General features: G+C 42.5%; 1 protein-coding gene across 1 annotated transcript in view; it reads right to left on the bottom strand.

Moving 5' to 3' along the window:
- Nucleotides 1-25,152, bottom strand: part of FXYD6 (FXYD domain containing ion transport regulator 6) — a 106,494-nt gene that overhangs the window by 56,964 nt on the left and 24,378 nt on the right. Inside the window, exons 2-4 of the mRNA XM_033918692.1 lie at nt 7,055-7,108; nt 5,416-5,463; nt 2,556-2,630 (exon numbers count right to left, since the gene is read on the bottom strand). Coding sequence (XP_033774583.1) covers nt 2,556-2,630; nt 5,416-5,463; nt 7,055-7,103 — 172 coding nt within the window. The 5' untranslated portion in view covers nt 7,104-7,108. The remainder of the gene's footprint in view (nt 1-2,555; nt 2,631-5,415; nt 5,464-7,054; nt 7,109-25,152) is intronic.

The following is a 25,152-nucleotide window of genomic DNA, read 5'->3' as shown; positions in this document are numbered from 1 at the left end:
TGTATCGGGTACTGTGTCTGTTGATGATCAGAGGTCGTACATTAAGATTGAAACTCTACGTGGCAAAAAACCGACAGAAATCCACAGTGCATTTCGTGAAGTTTGTGGTGAGTTAAACAGTGGAACTTAGTACAGATTCTTGGTGGGCAACTCGTTTTCGGAGTGGTCGTGTGAGCTTAGGTGATGATGCAAGACCAGGAAGGCCAAAATCAACAAATTGATCAACGATGTGTGAAACTCGTAGCTGATGCTCTTGAATAGATAAAGTTCCATGTGGAAGTGTCACAGCAGTGCATCATTGTGATTTTTTGCAAAACATGCGCAGAAAAATGCTCAAATCCGACCTCAGTTGCTCTTGGCTGGGCCACTCATTCTTCACGACAACGCTCGCCCACACATAGGGAATGTCGTCATTGAAAAACTACACGAATACGGCTGGGAGGTGTTACCTCATACTCCCTACAGTCCAGACATGAGTCCACCAGACTTCGACCTTTTTCCAAAGATGAAACTACCTATGCGTGTACATCGTTTTGTATCTCTGGAAGAGCTTTCTTCCGCCGTTACCTGAGCCATTTGGCAAATGAACAAAAACGGTGTCTTGGATGGAATAATGAAGCTTCCCGGACATTGGGGCTCGTTCATTGCAAAGCAGGGAGACTATATTGAAGGATTGTAAAGAAATACTTGAAAAAAAAAAAAAAAAAACCTAAATTTAAAAACAAAAATAGTGTGCATTATTTATGAAATGACCCTTGTATATATAAATATATAAAATTTATATAACAGGCCAGCACACACATTATCGGAGATGTCTTACATTCAAGCATACAAATATATAGAAACATAGACATATGATGGCAGATAAAGGCCAAATGGCCCATCTAGTCTGCCCATCTGCAGTAATCATTATCTCCTCCTCTCCCTATTGGCTAATGTTCTTAACATTTGCATCTCCTCTTCCTATAGGCTAAGGCTCTGTGCACCTGCATTGTGAGGTCATAGAGCTGTCCATCCACAGTAAACTTTATCTCTTTCTTTCTCCGAGAGATCCCACGTGCCTATCTCAGGCCCTTTCAAATTCAGACACAGTCTCTGTCTCCACCACCTCTTCTATAAGAGAGCTTCCATCAAGCATCACATATTAATATTCAATTAGGTTAAGAGCAGATGATCAGTATAATCTGAAATACTATTTGTCAACGGTCTCAGGCACAATAAGCTTGAACTGGGCTCCAGATTTTAAGAAATGTGCTGGTGGAATGATGTTTTTCTGCTATTACAACTTTCAAATTTGATGGTAATGCATACTGCGTTCCACCATGCCATGAACTCTACCTTGGATAGATTCTTCCAGCAATGCAAGATATTTTTGATGGTCAGAAACAGAAGGATATTAAGTAGGTGAGCGTTGGCCTCCGAGAGGGGTTGTGTAAGACCCTGTTGTCCTATAACAATAATTTTGAGATTTAACGGTTCTTGTATATTTAATATGGAGTAAATTCCTTCTTTTTGTTTGTCAGTTTTTTTTCCTGCTTCTTGGGCTTCAGACTAAATCACAGCCAGACTCTGCTGGTGGAAGAGCACCACAGGCCCACATTTTCAGCTGCCCTGTTCCTTCACACACCCCCTCCCCCAACCTAATTAATGTCCAGTTCAACCAGTATAGCAACAGTCCTTGTTCAAGGTTCACAGAGTGTAGGTTATTCCAGAAACTTGAATCTGGGCACCTTGAGACTGATCACTAGATACTAAGCCCCCTTAGGCTCAGATTCATCCACGTCTTTTCCCATGTACAAAGGATGAGAAATGATCCTTAGTGCATCAGGCCATAGGTTTATGGACAATTCACAGAACATCACACATGGGATGGTTAATAAGACTAAGAATGTTATAATGCTCCTGTATCACTCCTTGGTGAGACTTCATCTGGAGTATTGCATTCAATTCTGGTCTCCTTATTTCAAGAAAGATATAGTGGCACTAGTAAAGGTTCAAAGAAGAGCGACCGAGATGGTAAAGGGGATGGAACTCCTCTCATATGAGGAAAGACTAAAAAGGTTAGGGCTCTTCAGCTTGGAAAAGAGATGGCTGAGGGGAGATATGATTGAAGTCTACAAAATCCTGAGTGGAGTAGAACGGGTACAAGTGGATCGATTTTTCACTCTGTAAAAAATTACAAAGACTAGGGGACACGCGATGAAGTTACACGGAAATACTTTTAAAACCAATAGGAGGAAATTTTTTTTCACTCAGAGAGTGGATAGCATAGCTGGTTTTAAGAGAGGTTTGGACAAGTTCCTGGAGGAAAAGTCCATAGTCTGTTATTGAGAAAGACATGGGGGAAGCCACTGCTTGCCCTGTTATCAGTAGCATGGAATATTGCTACTCCTTAGGTTTGGGCCAGGTACTAGATACCTGCATTGGCCACTGTGAGAACAGGCTACTGGGCATGATGGACCATTGGTCTGACCCAGTAAGGCTATTCTTATGTTCTGGGTCTGCACAGTTGTGAGTTTTGGTTTAGATACTGTAACCGCATTTGCACCACTTACTCAGAATTAGAAGAATTCCCAGCATGAACAAGACTACAGCAAACACCAGGCCACCAATCCTCAAACTCTCGTAATCTGTAGTTTAAAAAAACACAAACAAACTGCTTTATTCTCACATTAACTTCATACTTCTCTTTGCTTCAACAATTCTTATAGTACACACATATATACACGTTACTATTTGGCTCACCAGAAATAATGAAAAGTATTGAGCTTCAACGTAACAAATAATTAAAGAAGCATGAGATTCACTGAACTACATCTCTGTGACAGTAACAATATCTAGGTCTGCCTCCACCATTAGAACATGCAGATCTGGAACTTCATTGAAAATATTGTTTGTTGACTTGCTTATACTTTATAGAGTAACACATCTAGTCTCCTCCTCCAATCTGCTAGTGAAGAGTAAATTATTGGCATGGATTTCTTTTATTTTCTTCATTGTCTTCCTATGTTTGTTGAGAAAGATGCCCAAAATCCATTTGCTCCATCCACCACACTTGTCTTCTAGTAGTTTAAACAGCTGCCAGCATATTATTTGCATTTCTCAATTAGCATCCTTTTTCCTGCCTCCATATACTGCCTCAGCCATCACACAGAATATCTAAAACCTTCTCTATATTAAAGGCATTATTTTAGGGACATATTTTGAGGGACTCAAAAAGGTTAAATGCCTCCCAGAATTTCCAGCTAGCAGGAATACAGATCAAATTGTAAGTTTGATTGGAGAACAATGTTAAGAATTCGTAAACTGATGGTATATTCCATCTGGGGACAAATGATCTAGCTAGAAAGAACATCTGTTGAAATTGGCTAGACGTCATAGCCTTTCCATGAATAGATAATATATCTGAACATGCTGTGCCTTTAGTTTATGACGTGCTTAAGCTCCTCCCACAAATGATGAAACTCTGTACCACACAGATGTTCTTTCTAGCTAGATCATTTGTCCCCAGATGGAATATACCATCAGTTTACGAATTCTTAACATTGTTCTCCAATCAAACTTACAATTTGATCTGTATTCCTGCTAGCTGGAAATTCTGGGAGGCATTTAACCTTTTTGAGTCCCTCAAAATATGTCCTTAAAATAATGCCTTTAATAATAGGGCATCTCAACAGTACAAGTATTTTATTTTGAGATCTTTTGACAGTACTTTGAGGATTTTGTGTGCACAGAATGTCTCCCTTCATCTCTGAAACAACTTTAGATTTCAGTTACGATATTTTGTTCAAGAATCGTTTGGAGAAGTCAATACCCTACCAGACCTACTGCAATCCATCCATTCCAGAGTTCTTTTGCCTTTGTGGGAGTGGGGCAGAATTTTTGGATATCATATGGTGGGAGAGGCTCTTCCAATTGCAGCTAATTCCTCTATAAAATACCTCCTTTTTCATTGCAGAGATCGGCATTTAAGCGCCCAGATTGTTTGCTTTAGGACACCACAGTTATTACATTGAATAATAGGTTTTTGATACAGAACATATATATTACAATAAAATATTTCAAAATTACCTTGATTACCACCTAATTGAATTGAAGAACACTAGTTATGTGCCCTAGGAAAACTATATAAGAAAAGCAGACTTTGAGGTGGGTGGATAGTGGTAGGGTGAGAGGAATTTTAAGCGTGAAAGTCCCTTCAGACTATAATTATTAATCTCTGAGCAATGCATAAGAACTGTAAATAAAGTAAATATACATTTATCCACCATCTAATCTATCCATCCACACACACTGGCATAGCGGTGGCACTCCCAAGTTTCAAGTTTATTGAGTTTTGATATGCCGACCATCGATGAACACCTGGGCGGCTTACACCCCACACCTCCTCTCCACCCCCCTCCCAATCCTTCTGCGCTACCCTCCCCCCTCCAGCACCCTCCTCTCCACCCCCTGCTTCTTCCGTGCCCCCATGTCACACTTGCGCCCTCCCTTCCCACCCCATACCTCTTTAAATCTTCGCCAGCATGAGTAGCTTCTCCGACCTGCTGCTCACGCTAGCATTGGCTCTCCCTCTGATGTCACGTCCTGGCCCTGCATCCTGGAAGTGATTTCAGAGGCAGCAGACTAGAGTAGCTGCTCGCGCTGGCGAAGATGTTAAAGAGGTACAGAGGGGGGCAGGGAAGGGAGGGCATGAGCGTGGCATGGGGGTGCAGAGAGGTACTGGTGCCCCCACTAAGATGGTGCCCGGGGCGGTCTGCTCCCACCCACCCCCCTTGCTACGCCTCTGTCCATTTCCTGAGCACCAGTGGTAATTAGGTCATTTGAGATTTTCAGCAATTAATCATACGCTTCAGCTGGGAAGAGTTATGCTAGAACTGGCATAGCATCTACGGTCGCCATGACATCACAGAATGCATCATTCCATACATATATGTCCACACATATAGGACTGAATTGCGTCTAATTGGCCTAATCGGCACTGAAACAAACCTGCCTAAGTGCTACTGTATACATGGCACCTAAAGGTAGGCATGGCTTATAGAACAGTACTTATGCCCAGGAGCCACAACTAACTTTAGGCACCAATGGAAACGTGGGGCAAAACCTTGTGCCTAAAGTTAGGCACCCAAATTTCTCTGTGCAACTCAAAGCATCATTTGTAGAATTCATAGGATAATGCGCGACGAGGGGTGGGCAAAGAGGGCCGCAATCCAGTCGGGTTTTTAGGAGTTCCCCAATGAATATGCATGAGATCCATTTGCATACAATGGGAGGCAGTGCATGCAAATAGATCTCATGCATATTCATTGGGGGAAATTCTGAAAACCTGACCGGATTGCGGCCCTCGTTGCCCACCCCTGATCTAGGATCTCTGAGAACAAAAGCAAATAAAAATGATTCTTCCGTGCTCACCATAATAAAAGGGGTTAAGTTCCTTGTTTTCTTCATCGGTCGCTGCAGCTGAAAGAAAGATTATTAGAGCACATTATATAGAGATACGGCACTAGAAATCATTTTATTCACCACGACATATTTAAAATGTCATCTTATTTGGTGCTTTTTTGGTCAACAAGGATGAAAACCCAGGTAAACCTCCTAAATCAGGGGCGTCCAACCTTTTGGCTTCCCTGGGCCGCATTGGCCCAAAAAATGTTTCTGGGGCCGCACAAATGCGCAAACGCTGCAGCAAGACAGCGGAGGGAGCCGGCAAGACACTAAACACCAGGGGGCAGCAGAGGAAAACACTGCATCGCCCTCGACCGGGGCCACACAAAATCCTTCACGGGGCCACATGCGGCCCTCGGGCTGCAGGTTGGACACCCCTGTCCTAAATTATAGATCAGACGCAGTAAATCTGTATCTTTTATAGCTAATAATGGGGTCCTTTTACTAAGGTGCGCTAGCCGTTTTAGCGTGCGCTAAACGCTAATGCGTCCATTATGTCATAATTTTGAGCGCTAAAACGGCTAGCGCGCCTTAGTAAAAGGACCCCAATGTGGGTAGAGTGCTCTCATTCCTTAAGAATCACTCTTCTTCAACAGGAAAGAGGTAGGTCCTGAGGTACCAGATCGAAACTAAAAAGCCCACTGTTCAAACTCTTTAGAACAGGGGCAGATTTAGGGCGGGGAAAGGAAAGAGTGCAACGCTGATATTCAGCCCTAAACTCATAGATTAGGCCAGGGGTAGGGAACTCCAGTCCTCGAGAGCCATATTCCAGTCGGGTTTTCTGGATTTCCCCAGTGAATATGCATTGAAAGCAGTGCATGCAAATAGATATTCATTGGGGAAATCCTGAAAACCCGACTGGAATACGGCTCTCGAGGACCGGAGTTCCCTACCCCTGGATTAGGCTGATAAATCTAGGCAAATTAATTGGCGGTCTTACATTTGTGATTGTAACTTTTAAGCGCCTAAATTAAAATGAGTTTTCATCTGAAAAGTTATGCTCCTAAAATTGGTGGAAATGTAGGAACCTAGTTTAGAAGTGTAAATTTAGGGACTCAGAATTGTCTGCATATCGGGCCCCCAATTTTTTTTTTTTTTTAAATCTTAAGATCTGGTCCTCGAAGTTAGTGTTCTGTGCAATCCGAATACCTTAGTTCTGTTTATGGCTCTGTCTTCTGCTCTTCGGGCTGAGAGTGTTGCTGTGGGAAGGAAGCAGAACTCTGACCTTGACTCTTCCTTACCAGCTTGGCTGGGGCTCAGAGTTCAGCTACAAGAAACCTAGGTTCTGTTTTTGGCTCTGCCTCTCTCGCTCACTCATCAGGATGGCCAGGGCTGGGACTGTTACTAAAGTACAGAGATAATTCCTCCATCATGATTTGAGAGCATCTTATACTGCACCTGCACCATAAAAACACCAGAAGCAGAGGCAGTTCTTGTCCCTATTCCAATGTTGTCAGTTTTCTGCGTTTCCTGAGCACCAGTGGTAATTAGGTCATTTGAGATTTTCAGCAATTAATCATACGCTTCAGCTGGGGAGAGTTATGCTAGAACGGGCATAGCATCTACGGTCGCCATGACATCACAGAATGCATCATTCCATACATACCCAGCACAGGAACCAATAAGGAGCAGAGGAAAAGTATCACCGTCTCCATGGCACCTGAAAAATAGGAGAAACCAGGACAGTAATTACAGGCTCCTGGCTGGCTGTCATCAATGTGCAGAGTTTAACCGTATGCACCTCATATTGGTCATGTGAGCTTTGAGGTAGAGGTCTGCATGGGAATGGGGATCACGGGAATCCCCCCTAACCCACGGGGACCCCCCTCTGGCCCATGGGACTCCCACGGGAACCCCCCTCTAGCCAACGGGACTCCCACGGGGATGGAAGGCTTTGGAAGCAGGGTTCGTCCATATAATATAATGGACACGTCAGCCTTAGTAAAAGAGGGGGTTTATAAGTTAATTACCTGAACAGAAAACAAAAAAAGGGTTCCACCAAAGAGATTCCACAAGGAAAACAGCAAAAGAAACTGTGGAATTGATGATCCTGTCAGAAGTAATTGCTGCTTTTTATGGGGACGGGCGGGGATGGGTGGGGACGGAGAGGATCCTGGTGGAGACGGGCGGGGATGGGTGGGATTTCTGTCCCCGTGTAACTCTCTACTTTGAGGCACAGACCTATCAAACATGATCAGAGTTCCAATCCCACCATTACCACAATTTGTGTACCTCATTGCATCTATCTCTGCCCTGTGCTCAGATTTAGAAAAGGCGGATGATTTAAAATATATATATATCTTTATTCATTTTAAAGCCAAAAAATAAGTGCAACATATTCATTTTACACTTTTTTTTTTTTTTTGAATATATTTTTATTGTAGGAACCAATCACAAGAGATACAATCAGCAACCAAGCCAAAAGGGAATAACACTATAGAAACAATAAGCAGATAGGCAATACAGCTAGGCAAGAGAACAAGCAATCAAACAAAGCTCTCTCATGAAAGTCCACAATTTTCAATTTTTAAACAGAACAGCAAGAAAACAGACCTCCCTCCCTCCCACCGCCCCAAATCCGCCCCCGCCCCCCTTGCATCCTTAGAAACCGACCCAGCTTAGAACGAGTTCCAGCACTCCAGCAGCACTTAAATTCTATCAAATAATATTTTATGACAAATACATATATCATCCCCCCCCTTTCTACATATCCAACAATTGCATTCAAATTAAAAGTATCTCCCCACTCACCCTGGATGTGTATTACCAAAGGGGAAAATCAACAATTACTCCTTACAGAATTTTGTCAATGGCTCCCAAACATTCATAAACGTCATATAATGTCCCTGTTGTATGGCCATCATACGTTCCATTTTAAAAGTGTAACAGAGATTCCCACCAAAAAGTATAATGTAACAAATCCCAATTTTTCCAGTTCCTCAAAATAAGTTGTATGGCAACCCCTGTCATTATAAAGAAAAGTTTGTTATTCCGAGCCCTCATTCATGTACCAAATAGGATGGTATCATACGTCAATGCCACTGGATTTTCCAATATTTTGTTCACTTGATCCCAGATGGATCTCCAAAATTTAAGTATCAAGGGACAATAGTACAATAGATGATCCAATGTCCCAACTTTGAGATGACAGTGCCAGCATCTATTAGACTTGGAACGATCTAATTTCTGTAATCGAACAGGGGTCCAAAATGCTCTATGTAACAAGAAAAATCATGTTTGTCTCATAGATGCAGACACCATACATCTCAACCTCCAAGTCCAGGTGGGTGATTAATAAAATCTAAAACAAAAAAAAACTACCATTCAGTATCAGCAAGGAATATTCTTCTGTGGACTATTCATGACATTTTTCTGCTGCTTTAATGTATTTTTTTCCTATTGTCTTTGCAGCCTACAATTCAAGGACTCCTAGAGCAGCTACATTACTTTGAGACGCGGCTTACTGGAACGGGACCACATAAAACTAAAATGGTCCCTCAATTGTCATAAAATTTACGAGTACTTATAAGACACAGAAGAACCTCGAACCCTTTCGCCTTCCCCCCCACTCAAAGGCACACAACGCAAGAAAATGTTTGACAACCTTCTGGCAACACAAGCAGCAAAATTCAACCATTCCATCTCCAATCTTATGACAATATCAGACAACTTCAAAACATTCAGAAAAGAAATCAAAACCCTGCTTTTCAAAAAATTCATCCAAATATCTTAACCCCTCCTCTTTTACCTCCAGAAGATTCACCTACCTTCAGATAACCGTCCCCCAAATTACCCACCTTAACACCTTCCAATTAAACAAATACCATCAATAGATTGTAACCTACCCTCTCTAACTGCATTCCATATGTATTTTTCATACAGTTCTTCACTGTCAGTTTAATTTCCATCCTATAAGTTCACATAGAATTTTTCTTTTTTCAACCATCTTTATTTTCTCTTCTTTATTAATTTCCAGGTACTTTAGTTAGATTGTGAGCCTTCGGGACAGTAAGGGAATTTTTTAAGTACCTTCTTACTTCTCATTTATAATCTTAATGTATATTTTCTTCAAACCGCTTAGAACCTAACGGATGTAGCGGTATATAAGAAATAAATTACATTACATTACATTACATTATATGAGCAGTATCTTTCAAGATCTTTATTGGTGCTGGATTTTTAATTTTTTCTTTCTTTACTTTAGTAAAATATTATAGGGTCTTTTTATTAAGGTGCACATCCATTATATCCTATGAACATTTTAGCATTTAGTCTAATCCTATCTAATCTAATCTAATCTAAGGGCTTGGCTTTATATACCGAGACATCAGTCTAAGAAAGCTCGACTCGGTTTACAATAGTTAACTTAACAAATAAAAACCATAAAGAATAAGACTAAGTTTAGGAAGATTAATTTTCAAAGTGTTTAGCAAATAAAATGGTTTTTAGAGATTTATGAAAAAGTTGAAGTGAACCGAAACTCCTTAAAAGGAGTAGAAGATCATTACAAAGTTGAGAAAGCTTAAAAATCAGAGATTGAGTAAAAATCTTGACTCCTTTTATCCCTTTCTTGGAAGGAAGAGATAATTTAGATTGTTGATTACCTCTTGCAAAAGAAAATCTGTAAACGTTCCAAGATAAAGGAAGGAGAGGAGTAAAGATACCGTATAGGATTTTAAAAACAACACAAGCACATTTGAATTGATCTCTAAAATAAACCGCCATTATACCATAGAATGTTGAGGATGTGAAGTGGTCTTGCTTGGAGGTTGGTGTTGCCTTGGAGGTTGGAAGTTTACATCCCTGACGCAGCAAGAGCGAAACAGAGATTTCCCCGTCGGGTGGGCAGACTGGCCCAGAAGTCCGTGCAAGGGTGCAGGCTTGTGAACAAGCATGATTGGACGCAATTGGGACTTCAGTTGTAGCTAAGTTGTTTTTTTCTACCTTCCTAGCTCAAGTTGCAATGCTTATGACTGTTTCTGCTTTGCAAGAATTTTTCCACACATCGATTTGTTGATTCTTTTGGTGTGCAAACTTTTGCAGGGTGTTTTGGGGGGTGGCTGCTACTGTGCCTCATTTTTTCACCACAGCTATTTTGCTATACCTAAGACAAATAAGTGGAGTTTTTTTGCCAGATGAAGCTTAACTGAGGCTTTTTCTCCACTTTTCATGTGTGTCTTGGTTGTTGAATTTATTTGGAATTTTTTAGAGTGGGGTGGGGTGTGAGCGTGGCCTTGCAGTGTCTCAAAAGACCCTGGGTTGTCCCATTTGAGGTATATTTTGAGTAGTTTGTTGAATCCTGAGGAACCCCACAGGGAGGCTGCCAGGAGTTAGAAGTATTACCTTCAAAGTTCACTGAATAAGAACGGTACAGAAGAAATTTAGGGAACCAGTCCAAAACTGCCTGGTGGAGACCAATGTCTGACAGCAACTGAAGAAGAATACCATGATGGACTACATCAAACGCTGCAGAAAGATCAAACTGAAGTGCTTGCTAATTTGCACTACATCAGTTAGCCCACCCTAATGAAAGAACCCCTATGTGTATTCTAGGGACTATAGTCCAATTTTTTCTTTTTACCTCTCTGTAATCTGCCTTGAGCTAATATAGCTAGCCGCGGGTAACAGTCACTGTGTCATTCTCTACCCTGAAGCCCTTTAATTTTCTATGGGCTTCAAGGCAGTTACCACAGTGCAAGCAGCTAGCGGGTCTTTGTAAAAGGGGGAGAAATTTGGTATTGTCAAGACTTACCCTCCTCCCCCTCCTTTTTACAAAACCATAGGGCGGTTTTTAGTATTGGCTGAGGCGGTAACAGCTCCGACGCTCCTAGGAATTTTTACTTGAGCTCTTTGGGAAAATAGTTGGCCGATCAAAATATTTTTTCTTTATCGTAGGCTGATGACATTTTATTCTTTGTCAGAACAAAGCACTTTTGATGAAACTCTTTTACATGTGAAGTGCTAACATCACAATAGTGGATAACTGGACCGACACTAACAAATAGAAAACAAAATTATTGTGGTTTGGAAAATCTCAATCAATTCCAGTTTTCTTAAGGAATTAAAAAAATGAAAGGTGGACTCCATCTTTCTCTCCACTGCTGAAGTGCACAGAAGTACAGTACATGACAGTGCCCGCCTACTACTCACAGAAAAGCTGCTATTTAGAAAAACATATGAAAACACATATGAGCACACCGCTGTCAGTCTGTCAACTGGTTTAGATGTGGGTCAGTGGAGCAGGCAGGAGTGTGTAGCCCCATCAAGGCTCCCTGGATTCTGCAGCAAACTGGCACCAGCCAAACTGAAGCAGGTTCAGCCTATTCTGTACTATGCATTTGCTTATTTCTTGTGGAATAGGACAGGCAGCCCCAGTGGCCTGAGGTGACTTCTGAGGTTGTAACCTCAGCCTGCCCTTCATACCCTGCCCACACAGCCAGTACTTGTGCTTTTAATGCACCATTCTGCAGTTCTCAGCTCCTGCTTAAGGGGAACTTTTCCTGCCACATGGGCTGAAATTCAGCAGGAGGAGGAGACAGGGAAGAGCAAGACTCAGAATCCCTTCAATCAGGAAGTAGTGCGATGCACTGAAGGTGACTTAAGGATGCAAAGTCATTCTCTGATGCAGTGACTAAGGAGAAAGAAAACTCTAGCTGACATAAGGACTCTGAGATGGAAGCTGCAGCTTGGAGGGAGAAGGCTCAGCATGCACTGGAACACAGGTATGTGATCTGATTTTGCAACTGTTTAATGACCATTTGAAGTTCTGCCACCTTAACTCTGGACTTTCTATCTCCGTGTCAGTGTGCAAAGAACAGAGCATCTCTAAAAGTTTTTAGTAATATTATTGGATTGTTTATTCAATCATGAATTGATAATGTGACATACCAGTCTTTGTCTGCTATTGTTTACCTTTTTTTCTCTTTCTCTCCCTCTCCTTCCTGTCTTGCTCTCATTTTCCCTGTACCATACTTTCTGTAGTCCTTTCCATTCTCCTTTCATTACCTCTCACTCCCTCTTTCCTGCATACTTCCTGAATGCCACATGAGTAAGTTGCTCACCAAAATCATCAGTGATAAAAGTCCAAAAGTACTTGGCAATAAATTGCATTGAGATGATGCCTGATTGGGTCCAGGAAGGACAGTTTTTTGGCCGTGTTGACCTCTGAACTTGAGAGCAAATGAAAATGTTAAAGAGGTACAGTTTTGAGAAAATATTGATGCAGCATTGAGTCCAGGTTCGGTGTCCCTTTGCAATGTCAGCCACTCAAGTTACATAGTAACATAGTAGATGACGGCAGATAAAGACCCGAATGGTCCATCTAGTCTGCCCAACCTGATTCAATCTAAAAATTTGCTGTTGTTGTTTTTTTTTTTCTTCTATTTCTGGGCAAGAATCCAAAGCTCTGCCCGGTACTGTTCTTAGGTTCCAACTACTGAAGTCTCCATCAAAACTCACTCCAGTCCATATTCTACACCCTCCCCGCCATTGAAACCCTCCTCAGCCCATCCTCCACCAAACGGCCATATACAGACACAGACTGTGCAAGTTTTCCCAGTACTGGCCTTATTTCTTCACTATTTACTATTATTTTCTGATTCTAGATCCTCTGTGTTCATCCCACGCTTTTTTGAACTCTGTCACCGTTTTCATCTCCACCACCTCTCTCAGGAGCGCATTCCAAGCATCCACCACCCTCTCCGTAAAGAAGAATTTCCTTACATTGCTCTTGAGTCTACCACCTTGTGTGTGTGTGTGTGTTTGCATATTCTCTGTAAATAAAGATTGTCCAGGAGAGGTGATTGTGTGCATATTTTCACTAGGACTAACTGTATGTTCTTGCTGCTTCTTGCCATTCCGTCATCTCAGTGAACTATGAAAATATATTTCATTATCTGCAAACAGGAAACATGACAACCAGAAACAGTATGCGATGTATAACTGCTGGCAGCTCCCTCAGTCACAGATACACAGATTCATTGGCTCTGAAAAGTAAGGGACTCCTTCCCAGGCTTCTAATCCTAGAAGAATCTCAGACACCACTATTTGTGCTGACAGGAAACACATTATTAATATGTAACCACATATTGCAAATATATCATAATAATTTAACCCCCAAATTGATACAATTTCATATTGCACTTTACACTCTGTTTCACTTTTGGAACTGAAATCACTAAACAATTCAAATTCAGACTTTGGAGTCAGGGAAGAATTTGTATCTGCTCTCTGATTGGCCACCACGCGTGTGTGTTTTTTTAAATTTCTTTCTTTTAGGAGAGTATTGTTAATCTGGATTGAACTTTAGGGCCATTTAATTTAAAAATATAATTCCAGTAATTTTGTTAGACAGTTATACACAGGTGCCTTATAAGGGAGTGGATAAGATGATGGTGATTTGTGTGTGTGAGGGGGGGGGGGGTGTTACAAAAGGTACAGAGATTTCTCTTCCAGTGTTAAATAATGCTATCTCTGTTTTTCCAGCAATGGGAACTATCTCAGATTATACCACCAGATGTCATCACTGAGCAATACATGCAAAGTCCTCCCCTACAGGTCTGTCACCATTAGATGACTCAGGGAGTCATCCAGATTTTTGTTATCATACAAGAAAATGATAACAGACACAGACCTGTTTGACCAGTCTCAGTTTCTCCTGTCTTGCTCCTAACCCCATTGGGTAGATGAATAGATGAATCCCCATGCTTACAGCAATATTTAGACTGTATAGAGGAGTAGCCTACCGGTTAGAACAGTGGGCTGAGAACCAGGGAAGTCAACATTCAAAACCCACTGTGGCTCCTTGTGATCATGGGTAAGTGACTTAGCCCTCCATTACCTCAGGTACAAACAGACTCCAGAGACAAGAAAACACCTACTACACCTGAATATAATTCACCTTTAGCTAAAACTGGGGAAAAAAAAAAAAAAGGTGCGAGCCGAATCCACAATCTCCTGCTCCCTTGTGTCTTTCACTCAGCCTCTAATCCTGTTTCTAACATTGCCCTCCATATATGCTTCAAGCACGTCGAAATTCCGTGTCACACAGAAACATGACGGCAGATAAAGACCAAATGGCACATCTAGTCTTCCCATCCGCAGGATCCACTATCTCCTCCTCTCCCTATTGGCTAAGGCTCTTAACATTTGCATCTCCTCTTCCTATAGCATTGTGAGGTCATAGAGCTGCCCCTCCACAGTAATCATTATCTCTTTCTCTCTCTGAGAGATCCCACGTGCCTATCCCAGGCCCTCTTGAATTCAGACACAGTCTCTGCTTTCAGACATTGTTGTCTTACTCTTTGGTGCTTGCAAATCCAAAGTTCTATTCCACATCTTTTAACACCACTTTATAATAATCCACATAAACACCAAAACTGTTGATGCTGTTGTCTGAAAGCATACAGCTTCCTAGAGGTGGGCAATCAGGATCCTCAAGGGCCACAACTAGTTAGGTTTTTAAGAGTTCCACAATGAATATATACAGGGTTACCAGACGTCTGGTAAAACCCGGACATGTTCTCTATTTAGAGGACTGTCCGGGCTCCTAGAAGGACTTTCCAAAACCCAGCATTTGTCTGGATTTTGTAAAGCCCCAACTAGCTCCAGCCATGTCTGGAAGGCCTCTGAGCATCCGCGGATGATGTCTCCAGGCCCCCATATGCAGCTGAAGCGCGTCCGGAAGAGAGGAGGCTTTGTGGGGGGCGGGGCTGTGGGGCAGAATGGGGTGAGGCTGGAGGCAGAACTGGGTGGGGTCATGTGTCCGGGGTTTCCCAGAGAAAAATACGGTAACCCTAAATATGCATGAGATAAATTGGTATGTACTTCCATTGTATGCAAATAGATTTCATGCATATTCATTGTGGGGATCTTGAAACCCGACTGGGTTGTGCCCCTCAAGGACCATAGTTAGCCCACCCCTGGTTGGTCCATACAGATTACATCAGTGCTGTTAGAACTGTAACTCCTGGGAGAATTTTATGCAACTGTGCAGCATAGAATGTGCCCATAATTTGCCATCTATACCAGTGGTGTAGCCTGGGTGCGTCTGGACTCACCCACTTTATGCTCAGGCCTACCCAAAATTCTCACACCTATGTTATGGCTGGTAAGGATCCTCAAGCTGACAATTTGGTGAAGTCCAGTTACACAACGTGCAATTAAACTCTGGAATACGTTGCCGGAGAATATGGTGAAATTAGTTAGCTTGGCGGGGTTTTAAAAGGGTTTGGATAATTTCCTAAAAGAGAAGTTCATAGACTCTTATTGAGATGGCTTGGGGAAATCCACTGCTTATTCCTAGGATAAGCAGCATAAAATCTGTTTTACTACTTGGGATCTAGCTAGGTACTTGGGACCTGGGTTGGCCACTGTTGGAAACAGGATACTGGGCTTGATGGACCTTTGGTCTGTCCCAGTATGGAAATTCTTATGTTCTTATGTGAGTCAAGTATAGAATAACCAACTACTGTACTGTGACATCACTGATGCGTTTGTCTCTTAGGCACTGGTGGAATAAAGCATTATGACATCACAATCTCAGCTTTGGAATGTTGCTACTCTTTGGGTTTCTGCCTGGTACTTGGCACCTGGGTTGGCCATTGTTGGAAACAGGATACTGGGGGTTGATGGACCTTCGGTCTTTCCCAGTATGGTAATTCTTATGTTCTTATTTGAATGAGGAAAAGGGACCTTAGAAGTCGCTGCTACAGGCAATGTTTTATGTTTTCTGTCCATTAGCTACAGGAAGTGATGCAGAAGAGGCTGGAAATGGATGTTTGCTGCTGGAAAAATCACTGAGGAGGATGCAGAGGAGCGGTTTATGCAGCATGAGGTAGTACCTTCAGTTGAGTTGGGTTTGCACCTACTGTGACAGGAGGAACCTCAATCATAAGTCAATACTGAAAGTGGCACGTTAACTGTCCCGATGTATACTTGTTTGGTCAACCCTGATGAAGCCTGAAAATCTGGGTGAAACAAGGCCCGTCAGAGAATTTTAAATATGAACACAAGGAGAGAACTTTGAGAGCACAACAAACAAGATAAGTTTTTTTTTACAATAAGTTGTTTGAAAAAAGATTTGGGGGGAGGTATATGTGGTGGAGGGGGTGGGGCGGGGCAAAAGAAATAAGAATGTGTGAGAATGTGACAGCGGGAGATGGTAAAAGAAAGAGAGGTGGTGGTATGGACCTGAGAGGGGGAGGGGGATTTGCAGGGAGTTAGAGGGTAAAAGAACTGGGAAGCGAGGGAAAGCTGAGGGTTGAGAATAGTACATGTCTCCCTCTGTATTTGTGGTTTCAATTATTCACAGTTTTTAGCTTGCTGGCTCCTCCCCCCCCCCCCCCCGCCCCCAAAATTACATCAGCTTGCATAGAGAAATTCCCAATTCCAAGCATTTACAGAAAAAATCGCTGATTCCCAGGACTTTCTTCACCATGTTTTGTCTCTCCTTCAGGAACAGGCCAGGTCTCATGCCAAGTTATTCGCGGTTTCACCATATTTACAATGGTTTTTAATAGAAAACAGTGAATAACATATGAAAAAGTTATTCGCGGTTTTTCTGTATTCGCGGGTCTGTTAATTCAAGTTTCAAGTTTATTGAAATTTTGATTTAAACGCAATATCAAGTATTTTCAATGCGTATAACAATAATAATTTGGGGGGGACAAATAAAACAGTTTAAAACCATATACAGTACATACAATTTTATCCATAGTTACATTAAAGATACGTAAAGAATTAGAGGTTAAATTACATTTGATTTAAAATAAACAATTAAAATAGAATAACAATTGGGGAAGAACAATTTTTATGAAGACTTAGTGTAAGAGTAATTGTTAAGGTGAGACCTGATCTAAAAGTAAATAGGAGAATCAAAAGGATTGTCTGATCTAAGATTCATAAGCATTTTTATAAAGATAGCTTTTTAGATTACTTTTAAATTTTTCTAAGGAGGTTTCAGCGCGCAAATAGATTGGAGAAGTGTACTGCAAAGGAGACAAGAGTGAGAACTGGAAAAAGGTGGAGCCTGACGATGGAAAAGGTGGGCATAGGTGGATGTCAGATCTTATGATGGGAGAATTCTACACAAAGAAATTTAGAAATGAAGTACATTTCCCCCTCCATATTCGCAAATTCCGTATCTACGGATTCGCTTATTCACGGTTTTACAATACAAAAGCATTTTCATTTTTCAGGCTATTTTAAGCCCCCCCCCCCCCCGCCCCCTTAAGCCTTAGCTGGTGGTCTAGCAGGTTTTCGGGGCCGGAGCAATTTTCCCATGCTCCTGCCCCGTGCAAATCGCTCACAGGAAATGGCTCGAGAGACTATGGAAGCTCAAGGCAGCCATTTCCTGTGAGCGATCTGCACAGGGCAGGAGCGTGGGAAGATCGCTCTTGCCTGAAAACCTGCTAGACCACCAGTTAAGGCTGGAGGGGCTTTCAGAACTTAAAATAGCCAGGGGAAGCGGGGGTTAGGGGCAGAACCTGCCTGAATATTATTCGTGGGTTTTTTTTAATATTCACGGGCCGGTTCTGCCCCTAAACCCCGCGAATGCGGAGGGGGAAGTATATATAGAATTATGCAGTAACTATTGCACCCCACCTCTCTATCTATTGGTTTGGGTTTTTCTCTCTCTCTCTCTTTTTATCCCTCTGAAATTTCAAATGATTGTTTCTACTTGTTACATCCTATCTGCCCTTCTTACTGTCTGTAACACTTATTCCCCAGGACTCCCTCGGTTTCCTCTTTCCTTTTTAAGCCACTGCAAGTCACATCCTAATGAGACAGCTTGCTACGATTGATTCCCTGAAGCTATTTAAACCTGAAACACTTTTCCAAGATCCCTGCTTTTACATATATGCTGATTACTCATATAATCCACCCTGAATAAAGGCAGAATAGAAATGAATACATATATAATAAATAAATGTCATCTAAGGTTTCTAAAATTTATGCAAAAGCTCAAACCAGAAACATGCAGAGCAGCAAGCACTAAGACATCCAATAATATACAAACACATCCTACATATTCATCACAGAAAAGGCATTGCCAAGGTCAGCCTTCAGAATAGAACTGCGGAAATCTCTGAGCCCCCTCTGGGAGGGACCGGTCTTTCTGTAGTTATATTCTGAATGCTCCATTTGGAAATGCCTAATCCGTGGTGAATATATAGGATGGGTTGACGTGATTAAGCCTGCATCGTTTCAAGGTCTCTTCAAGGGCACAGCTTCCAGAACTGAACAGTAATCAAGATGGGATCTCACACGTGACTTATAATGAGGCAACGCTACCTCTGCATGCCTGCCCGGGATATCTCTCTGTATTCATCCATTCAGACACTAATTATTGCTATTATTCATCATCTATATAACGCATCCAGATGTAAGCAGCAAATGCATCTGGCACAGTCCTTACACCTCAAAGCGTACATTCTAGTAAAGACAGACAAAAAAAAAAAAGAGGCCTTGAGATAAGACAAGAAGGACATGACTCAGAAAAATTAAACCAGGTGGTTTCAGGATTTAGTTAGTTAAGCGCCTGGTATCGATTGTATTCCAAAAAAGCAAACAGGATGCTAGGAATTATTTAAAAAGGGATGGTCAACAAGACTAAGGGCTCTTTTTACTAAGGTGCGCTAGCGTTTTTAGCGCACGCTAACCCCTCGCTACGCAGCTAGAACTAACGCCAGCTCAATGCTAGCACTAGCATCTAGCATGCACGGCACTGTAGCGCACGCTCTTCCGTGCATTAAAGCCCTAATGCAGCTTAATAAAAGGAGCTCTAAGAACGTTATAATGCCCTTGTATCGCTCCATGGTGTGACCTCATCTGGCGTATTGCGTTCAATTCTGGTCTCCTGTGCTGGGTTTTGAAAAGCCTTTTGGACTCCCCCAGACACGTCCTCAAAAGGAGGACATGTCCGGGAAAATACGAACATCTGGTAACCTTATGTAGGTACATGCACCGTAGACCTCATAGGAATGTAATGAGAGATCTCAATCTGTAATGCAACGGTCAATTGAGGCACTTGGAGAGACACACTATAGGAGAGGCACAGAGGTCAGCAATTTCAGTGGCAGGTCAACATTTGTGGAATGCCCTGCCAGTGTACCTCAGACTCTGGAGGGACAAAGGGCCTCTTGTCTCAAACTGCGCTAGCAGTTTGTAGCGCGGTGAGCCGCACTGAATGGCCTGCGCTGCTCCCGACGCTCATACACTGGGAGATCACAATCCAAAATATAAACCGCATTAAATAGTTGTGTTGACTTATACATTAGAAATTGTGATAATGAGTCCTCAGTTTACTCAACTGGTCGCCGTACCTCAAGAAGGACATGGCAGTACTTGAGGGAGTCCAGAAAAGAGCAACTAAGCTGATAAAGGGTATGGAAAATCTCTCATATACTGACAAGACTAAAAAAGTTGGGGCTGTTCTCCCTGGAGAAGCGGAGACTTAGAGGAGACATGATAGAAACCTTCAAGATCCTGAAGGGCATAGAAAAAGTAGACAGGGACAGATTTTTCAAATTATGGGGAACCACAAGTACAAGGGGGCACTCGGAGAAATTGAAAGGGGACAGGTTTAGAACAAATGCTAGGAAGTTCTTTTTCACCCAGAGGGTGGTGGATACATGGAATGCGCTTCCGGAGGCAGGAGCACGTTACAGGGCTTCAAAGAAGGTTTGGATAGGTTCCTAGAGGACAAAGGGATTGAGGGGTACAGATAGGAGAAGAGGTAGGTTATAGGGATAGTAGTAGAGGTAGGTTATAGAAATAGTCAGGGACCACTGCTCAGGCAATAGGCCTGATGGGCCGCCGCGGGAGCGGACCGCTGGGCGAGATGGACCTCTGGTCTGCCTCAGTGGAGGCAACTTCTTATGTTCTTATAATCAGGACCAGCCTGTAATATAGAGCTGAAAGAGTGTAACCCAACAGGGTTATTCACAGAGTAACATCCCTGGACTCACTGTGAGTTTTGTGAAAAATGTGCAAAAACACAAAAACATACATTGATATAGAACTCTCCAGTGTATTATGTGCAAAATGCTACTAATTCCAAATGGTAAATTCAACTTCAAAAATGTCCTCTATAGATGACGAATCAATAAATCAATGTCCAACTTCTGAGGGAGCAAAGAGTACTTATCTCACAATTGCAGACAGACAGTTTATTCCTGCTACAATATTGTCCAGGTCAGTCAAGTGAAAAGCTCAACAGGGCTCTGTTTCAGAGGATCTCAGTTTTCTTCGTCTGGAGCTAGACATAGACTTCTCCGGTTAAGAGGAACCTTCAACACATCAAGTTGATTTCCAAAGAAAATGGCAGAACTTAGACATTTTGGGCTTGACCTGTTTTAGAAGCATCTAAGTACCAAAAAGAACCACAAACTGAACATAAGACTCCTGTAGGAATTAACTAATGACCCACACACACTCCCTCAATGGCCACTGACCCCCCTCCCACCCCACAAAGATATGAATGAAACAGTACACACTGGTCGCTAGAACAGAATAATCTGGTAAGGGAAAGCCTAGTATGGCATCACACAGTGTCTTAAGTAGCTAAGTGGGTGGACTAGTGAACCATAGAGAGGAGGACCCAGGCCCGTAAACCACTCTAGCCACTATATTTATGGTAGAAAGTGTAAGGCCACCAAAACTTTACTCTAGGTGCCACCTGCAACTATAAGGGCTATTGGGATGATAGACAAGTGGGTATAGTGGGTTTTGGAGGAATTTTGGAAGGCTCGCCCTAAATTATAAAGGAGTTCTGGTGAGATGTGCATCTGGCATCCTTTATGTGAAGTTCACAGCAGTGCCCTCTAAGGTGCCCCACTGCTGTGTTGGCATATCTGTGGGGCAGGTTATTACAATGCTGGACCCTTCCACGTCTAAATGGACTTATTCTGGATGTTTGCAACTTGGACAAATTTTTGGTTGAAAATGTGGAACAAAGTTGAATGTCTTGGCAACCTGGATGTCCCAGCGGCCAAGACATCCAAATAGAGGATTTTAAAAAAATAAAAATAAAAAATTGGGGGATGTCTAGTGGTTCGCCTTTCAAAAATGGCCATTTCTCCACTGCTGACTTTGGACGTCTAGTGGGAAAAGTCCAAGTTGAACTTAGACGTCCTTTTCGAAAATGGCTCTCCATGTCAATTACAGAAGGCTGTACTACTTGGAACTGCCCATGTCCTATGCCAATACTTCTGAAATCCTAGGTTCTCAAGAAGGACTCAATATTTAGAGTGCCAAATCCAGCTTAGAGCATCTGGCAGGCTATGCCAAACCATGATAATAATAATAACTATAATACAAAATCCAAAGATGAAACTGTAGACCAGTCCCTGCAGCAAAACAGCCCGTTACTATAAACAATTCCACGACTGAGTGGCTTAATTAATCCATGGGAATCTCTGTAGCAAACAACTATTAGGATTAGAGAATGACACAGGGACAAATTTTTCCCCGTCCTCATGGGAACTCATTTTCCGATCCCATCCCCATGAGTTCTTTTCCTGTCCCTACCCCATTCCTGCAAGCTCTGTCCTCATCTGCACAAGTCTCAAATGCTTTAAAATCATAAGTAGCAACATTCTAGAGCTCAGATTGTGATGTCATAATGCCTCATTCCACCAATGCCCAAGCTTTGCCCTCATCTGCACAAGCCTCAAACGCTTTAAAATCATAAGTAGCAACATTCTAGAGCTCAGATTGTGATGTCATAGTGCCTCATTCCACCAATGCCTAAGCTCTGTCCTCATCTGCACAAGCCTCAAATGCTTTAAAATCATAAGTGTCTGAGGTTAGTGCAGTTAAGGCAAAGCTTACAGGAATGGGGCAGGGGACGGGACAGGGAAATTAAATTCCTGTGGGGACGGGGACAAATTTGTCCCCGTGTCATTCTCTAGTTAGGCTGTAATTTTGTAAGCGCTAATTTAAGCACAAACCTTAATGACCCATTCATACAACCTTTGTCACCCAGATCCTCAGCGATATCACACGAGGCTCAAAATTTTTTCATTTGCCTAGTGATTTACATGTCTACTCGTCACTGGATCTATATTTAATTACTGCACTTTCTTCAATCCCAATTTTGAAATATAAATATATTTGCTTCAACTATAAGTAACTTATGAAATGGTGCCTGTTACCTGCGGCTAGCCATGGGTAACCCGCCGAAACGGGAAAGAAAAAATGTGGTCTGCCCCGTGGAGCAGAGAATGACCTTGTCTCTGCAGTCAAGTGAAGGATCAAGCGGTCCAGCAGCCCCCGACCGACCGACCGCCGTCATCCGGGCATCTCCCTCCCTTTCCTTCATCTTTGCTGGCAAATTTCATTTTTCTTGCCTCCCAAGCACTGCCCAAGCATTTCAACAACTCATTCCTCTCCACACTGCAGTGAGCCAGCTGTGCAGATTGGCTGAAATAAACCACACAGTCCCTCCACCCGCCTATGTGTTTGGCATCTCCTGCCCCCAGAAGCAGAACATCTGTGAGCTTTTGACCAATCAGCTGAGGGTCCTGCCGAGCCTGCCAATAGGCAGCGTCCAAAGGGGCTGGGCTATATACTTGAAATAACGCCAGCGGGCAGCGCGAGGCTCTCCGGGGAATGGCGCGAGGCTCTCCGGAGAACGGGAAAACGAAGGAGCCGGGGCTGGGAGGTAAAAGCAAATACAAATTGGAGCACAAACAGGAACTGGGGGAGGCGTGGGTCTGTTTTCATAGCGAGGGCGCTTCCTCTTGCTTTTCCTCCTAATGGTTAGCATGGCTATGTTGCAAGTCTTCACATGTCGGTCTTGTATGAGAGTTTGTTTGTCCTGCTAGAGGGCATGGTGGTGAAGTGGTGCTGTGTTCATGGAGGCTTTGTCTGTTCTGTGAGGGGGGGAGGGCATGGTGGTGAAGGGGTGCTATGTGCATGGAGGCTTTGTCTGTTCTGTGGGGGTGGGGAGGGAAGGGCATGGTGGTGAAGGGGTGCTGTGTGCATGGATACCATATGGAAGAGGCAGAGAGAAGGCAGACAGTGGATGGAAGGAAGAGAAAGCAGAAACCAGACAACAAAGGTAGAAAAAAAAATTATATTTCTTTTCTTTTTTTTTTTTTTTTCTTTAGGATAAAGTAGTATATTAGTTGTGCTGATAAACATTTATAAACAAAGTCCTGCCAGCTGAAGATCGGATGGTTTGCGGGGATGGGGACCGAGCTTGCGGGGACGGGACGAGGACAGAGTTTGCAGGGATGGGGCTGAGCTCGCAGGGATGGGGTAGAGACGGGGACAAATTTTTCCCCCGTGTCATTCTCTAGCTTTGTGGTCATTTTAGGGATTATTGTGTGGCCAGTTATCTCCACTGAATATTGCCAGTTAGTGCCTAGCTCAAAACTGACTACATCACGTGACTTATCTGGTTAGGTGCCGATATTCAGCGTCTAACTGGATAAGTTTAATGGTCATATAGGACCACAAAATAGTTGTCCTCTCTTTAATCGCCAAAATGTTAACTGGTTGGTGCTGATATCGGCATAGCCGTTTAACATTTTAGTGGTTTAAAAAACCTGGATATTCAATGCTGGTCACCGGAAATGGCCCGCCACTGAATATCCAGGTTTAACGCTGGAAGCACACAGCAAAACCTCTGCCAGCGTGCTAGCTAACTATTGGTCCCTGGAAGTCTCTGTGAGAAATCATAAAGGCACCCACAAAACCTCTAACTTTAACGAGAGATGAGACAGATAAAAATTTTTCATCATTCACAGAAATGTTTCACATTGCTTTTGTTTATGTTTTCTTCAATGTAATTAAACTCTTATCTGTTCTTTTTTTACGTAAGCCACTAAGGGCACGATCTGTGGATTAGCAGGTTATACATTACCAAAATAAATGCCAAAGAACAGAGCCTGCTTTGTTGAGTTGACTGAGCAAGCTGTTTATGAGTCTTGTCTAGAAAATCATTCCACTGTATAGTTTTTAAATCAATTAATCTTTTCATGGCCTGACATTCCTAAACTCTGGTTAACTATTCATTGACTGGGTGACCTTGTTTATCAACTTTATTTTGCTGCTATTGATTAACTATTTAATTGTTAATTACAGCTGGATTATTTGTCCTTGAGGGGATGTAGGTCTTAACTGTGAAACCCAAATAACCAGCTTGTGGCGGTCTGAAAACTGCCAAATATGCCCTTTTATGAAGCAACGTTAGGCTTTTTTATCTGCGATGCCTATGAGTGTCAGAGCTAATACCACTGCGACTGGAGATAAAAAGTCTACACAGCTTCATAAAAAGGGATCTAAATCTTTTTTCCAAACCTTGATATGACAGAGCAGTGTCACCATACATACATGTAAATCCTTTCCTTCCTTGCACAAACATTCATATCATTTAATCTTCTAGATTTTACTTACTGTGTTATCAAAATGTTGCATGCGTAGCACAGCCACCAAAAATGTGCCCTCTACATTCTGTCATAGGAATATTCTAGACTACTTGCCTCTATGTTCTGCTATGTTCTTACAGAGGAACATTCTACACCACACGCTTCTATGCTCTGCCCTCTATGTTCTGATAGAGGAACATTCTAGACCAGTGTTCTTCAACCTTTTTACACCTATGGTCCGGCGGAAATAAAATAATTATTTTGTGGACCGGCAAACTAATAAGACTGAAATTTTTAAAAACCCCATTGCCGCCCTGTCCCCGCGAGC

The sequence above is a fragment of the Geotrypetes seraphini genome, chromosome 13 (assembly GCF_902459505.1).
Source record: "Geotrypetes seraphini chromosome 13, aGeoSer1.1, whole genome shotgun sequence".
In the NCBI taxonomy this organism is placed as follows: Eukaryota; Metazoa; Chordata; class Amphibia; order Gymnophiona; family Dermophiidae; genus Geotrypetes; species Geotrypetes seraphini.
The sequence above is the reverse complement of the archived record's forward strand: the minus strand, read 5'-3'. Positions and strand labels throughout refer to the sequence as shown.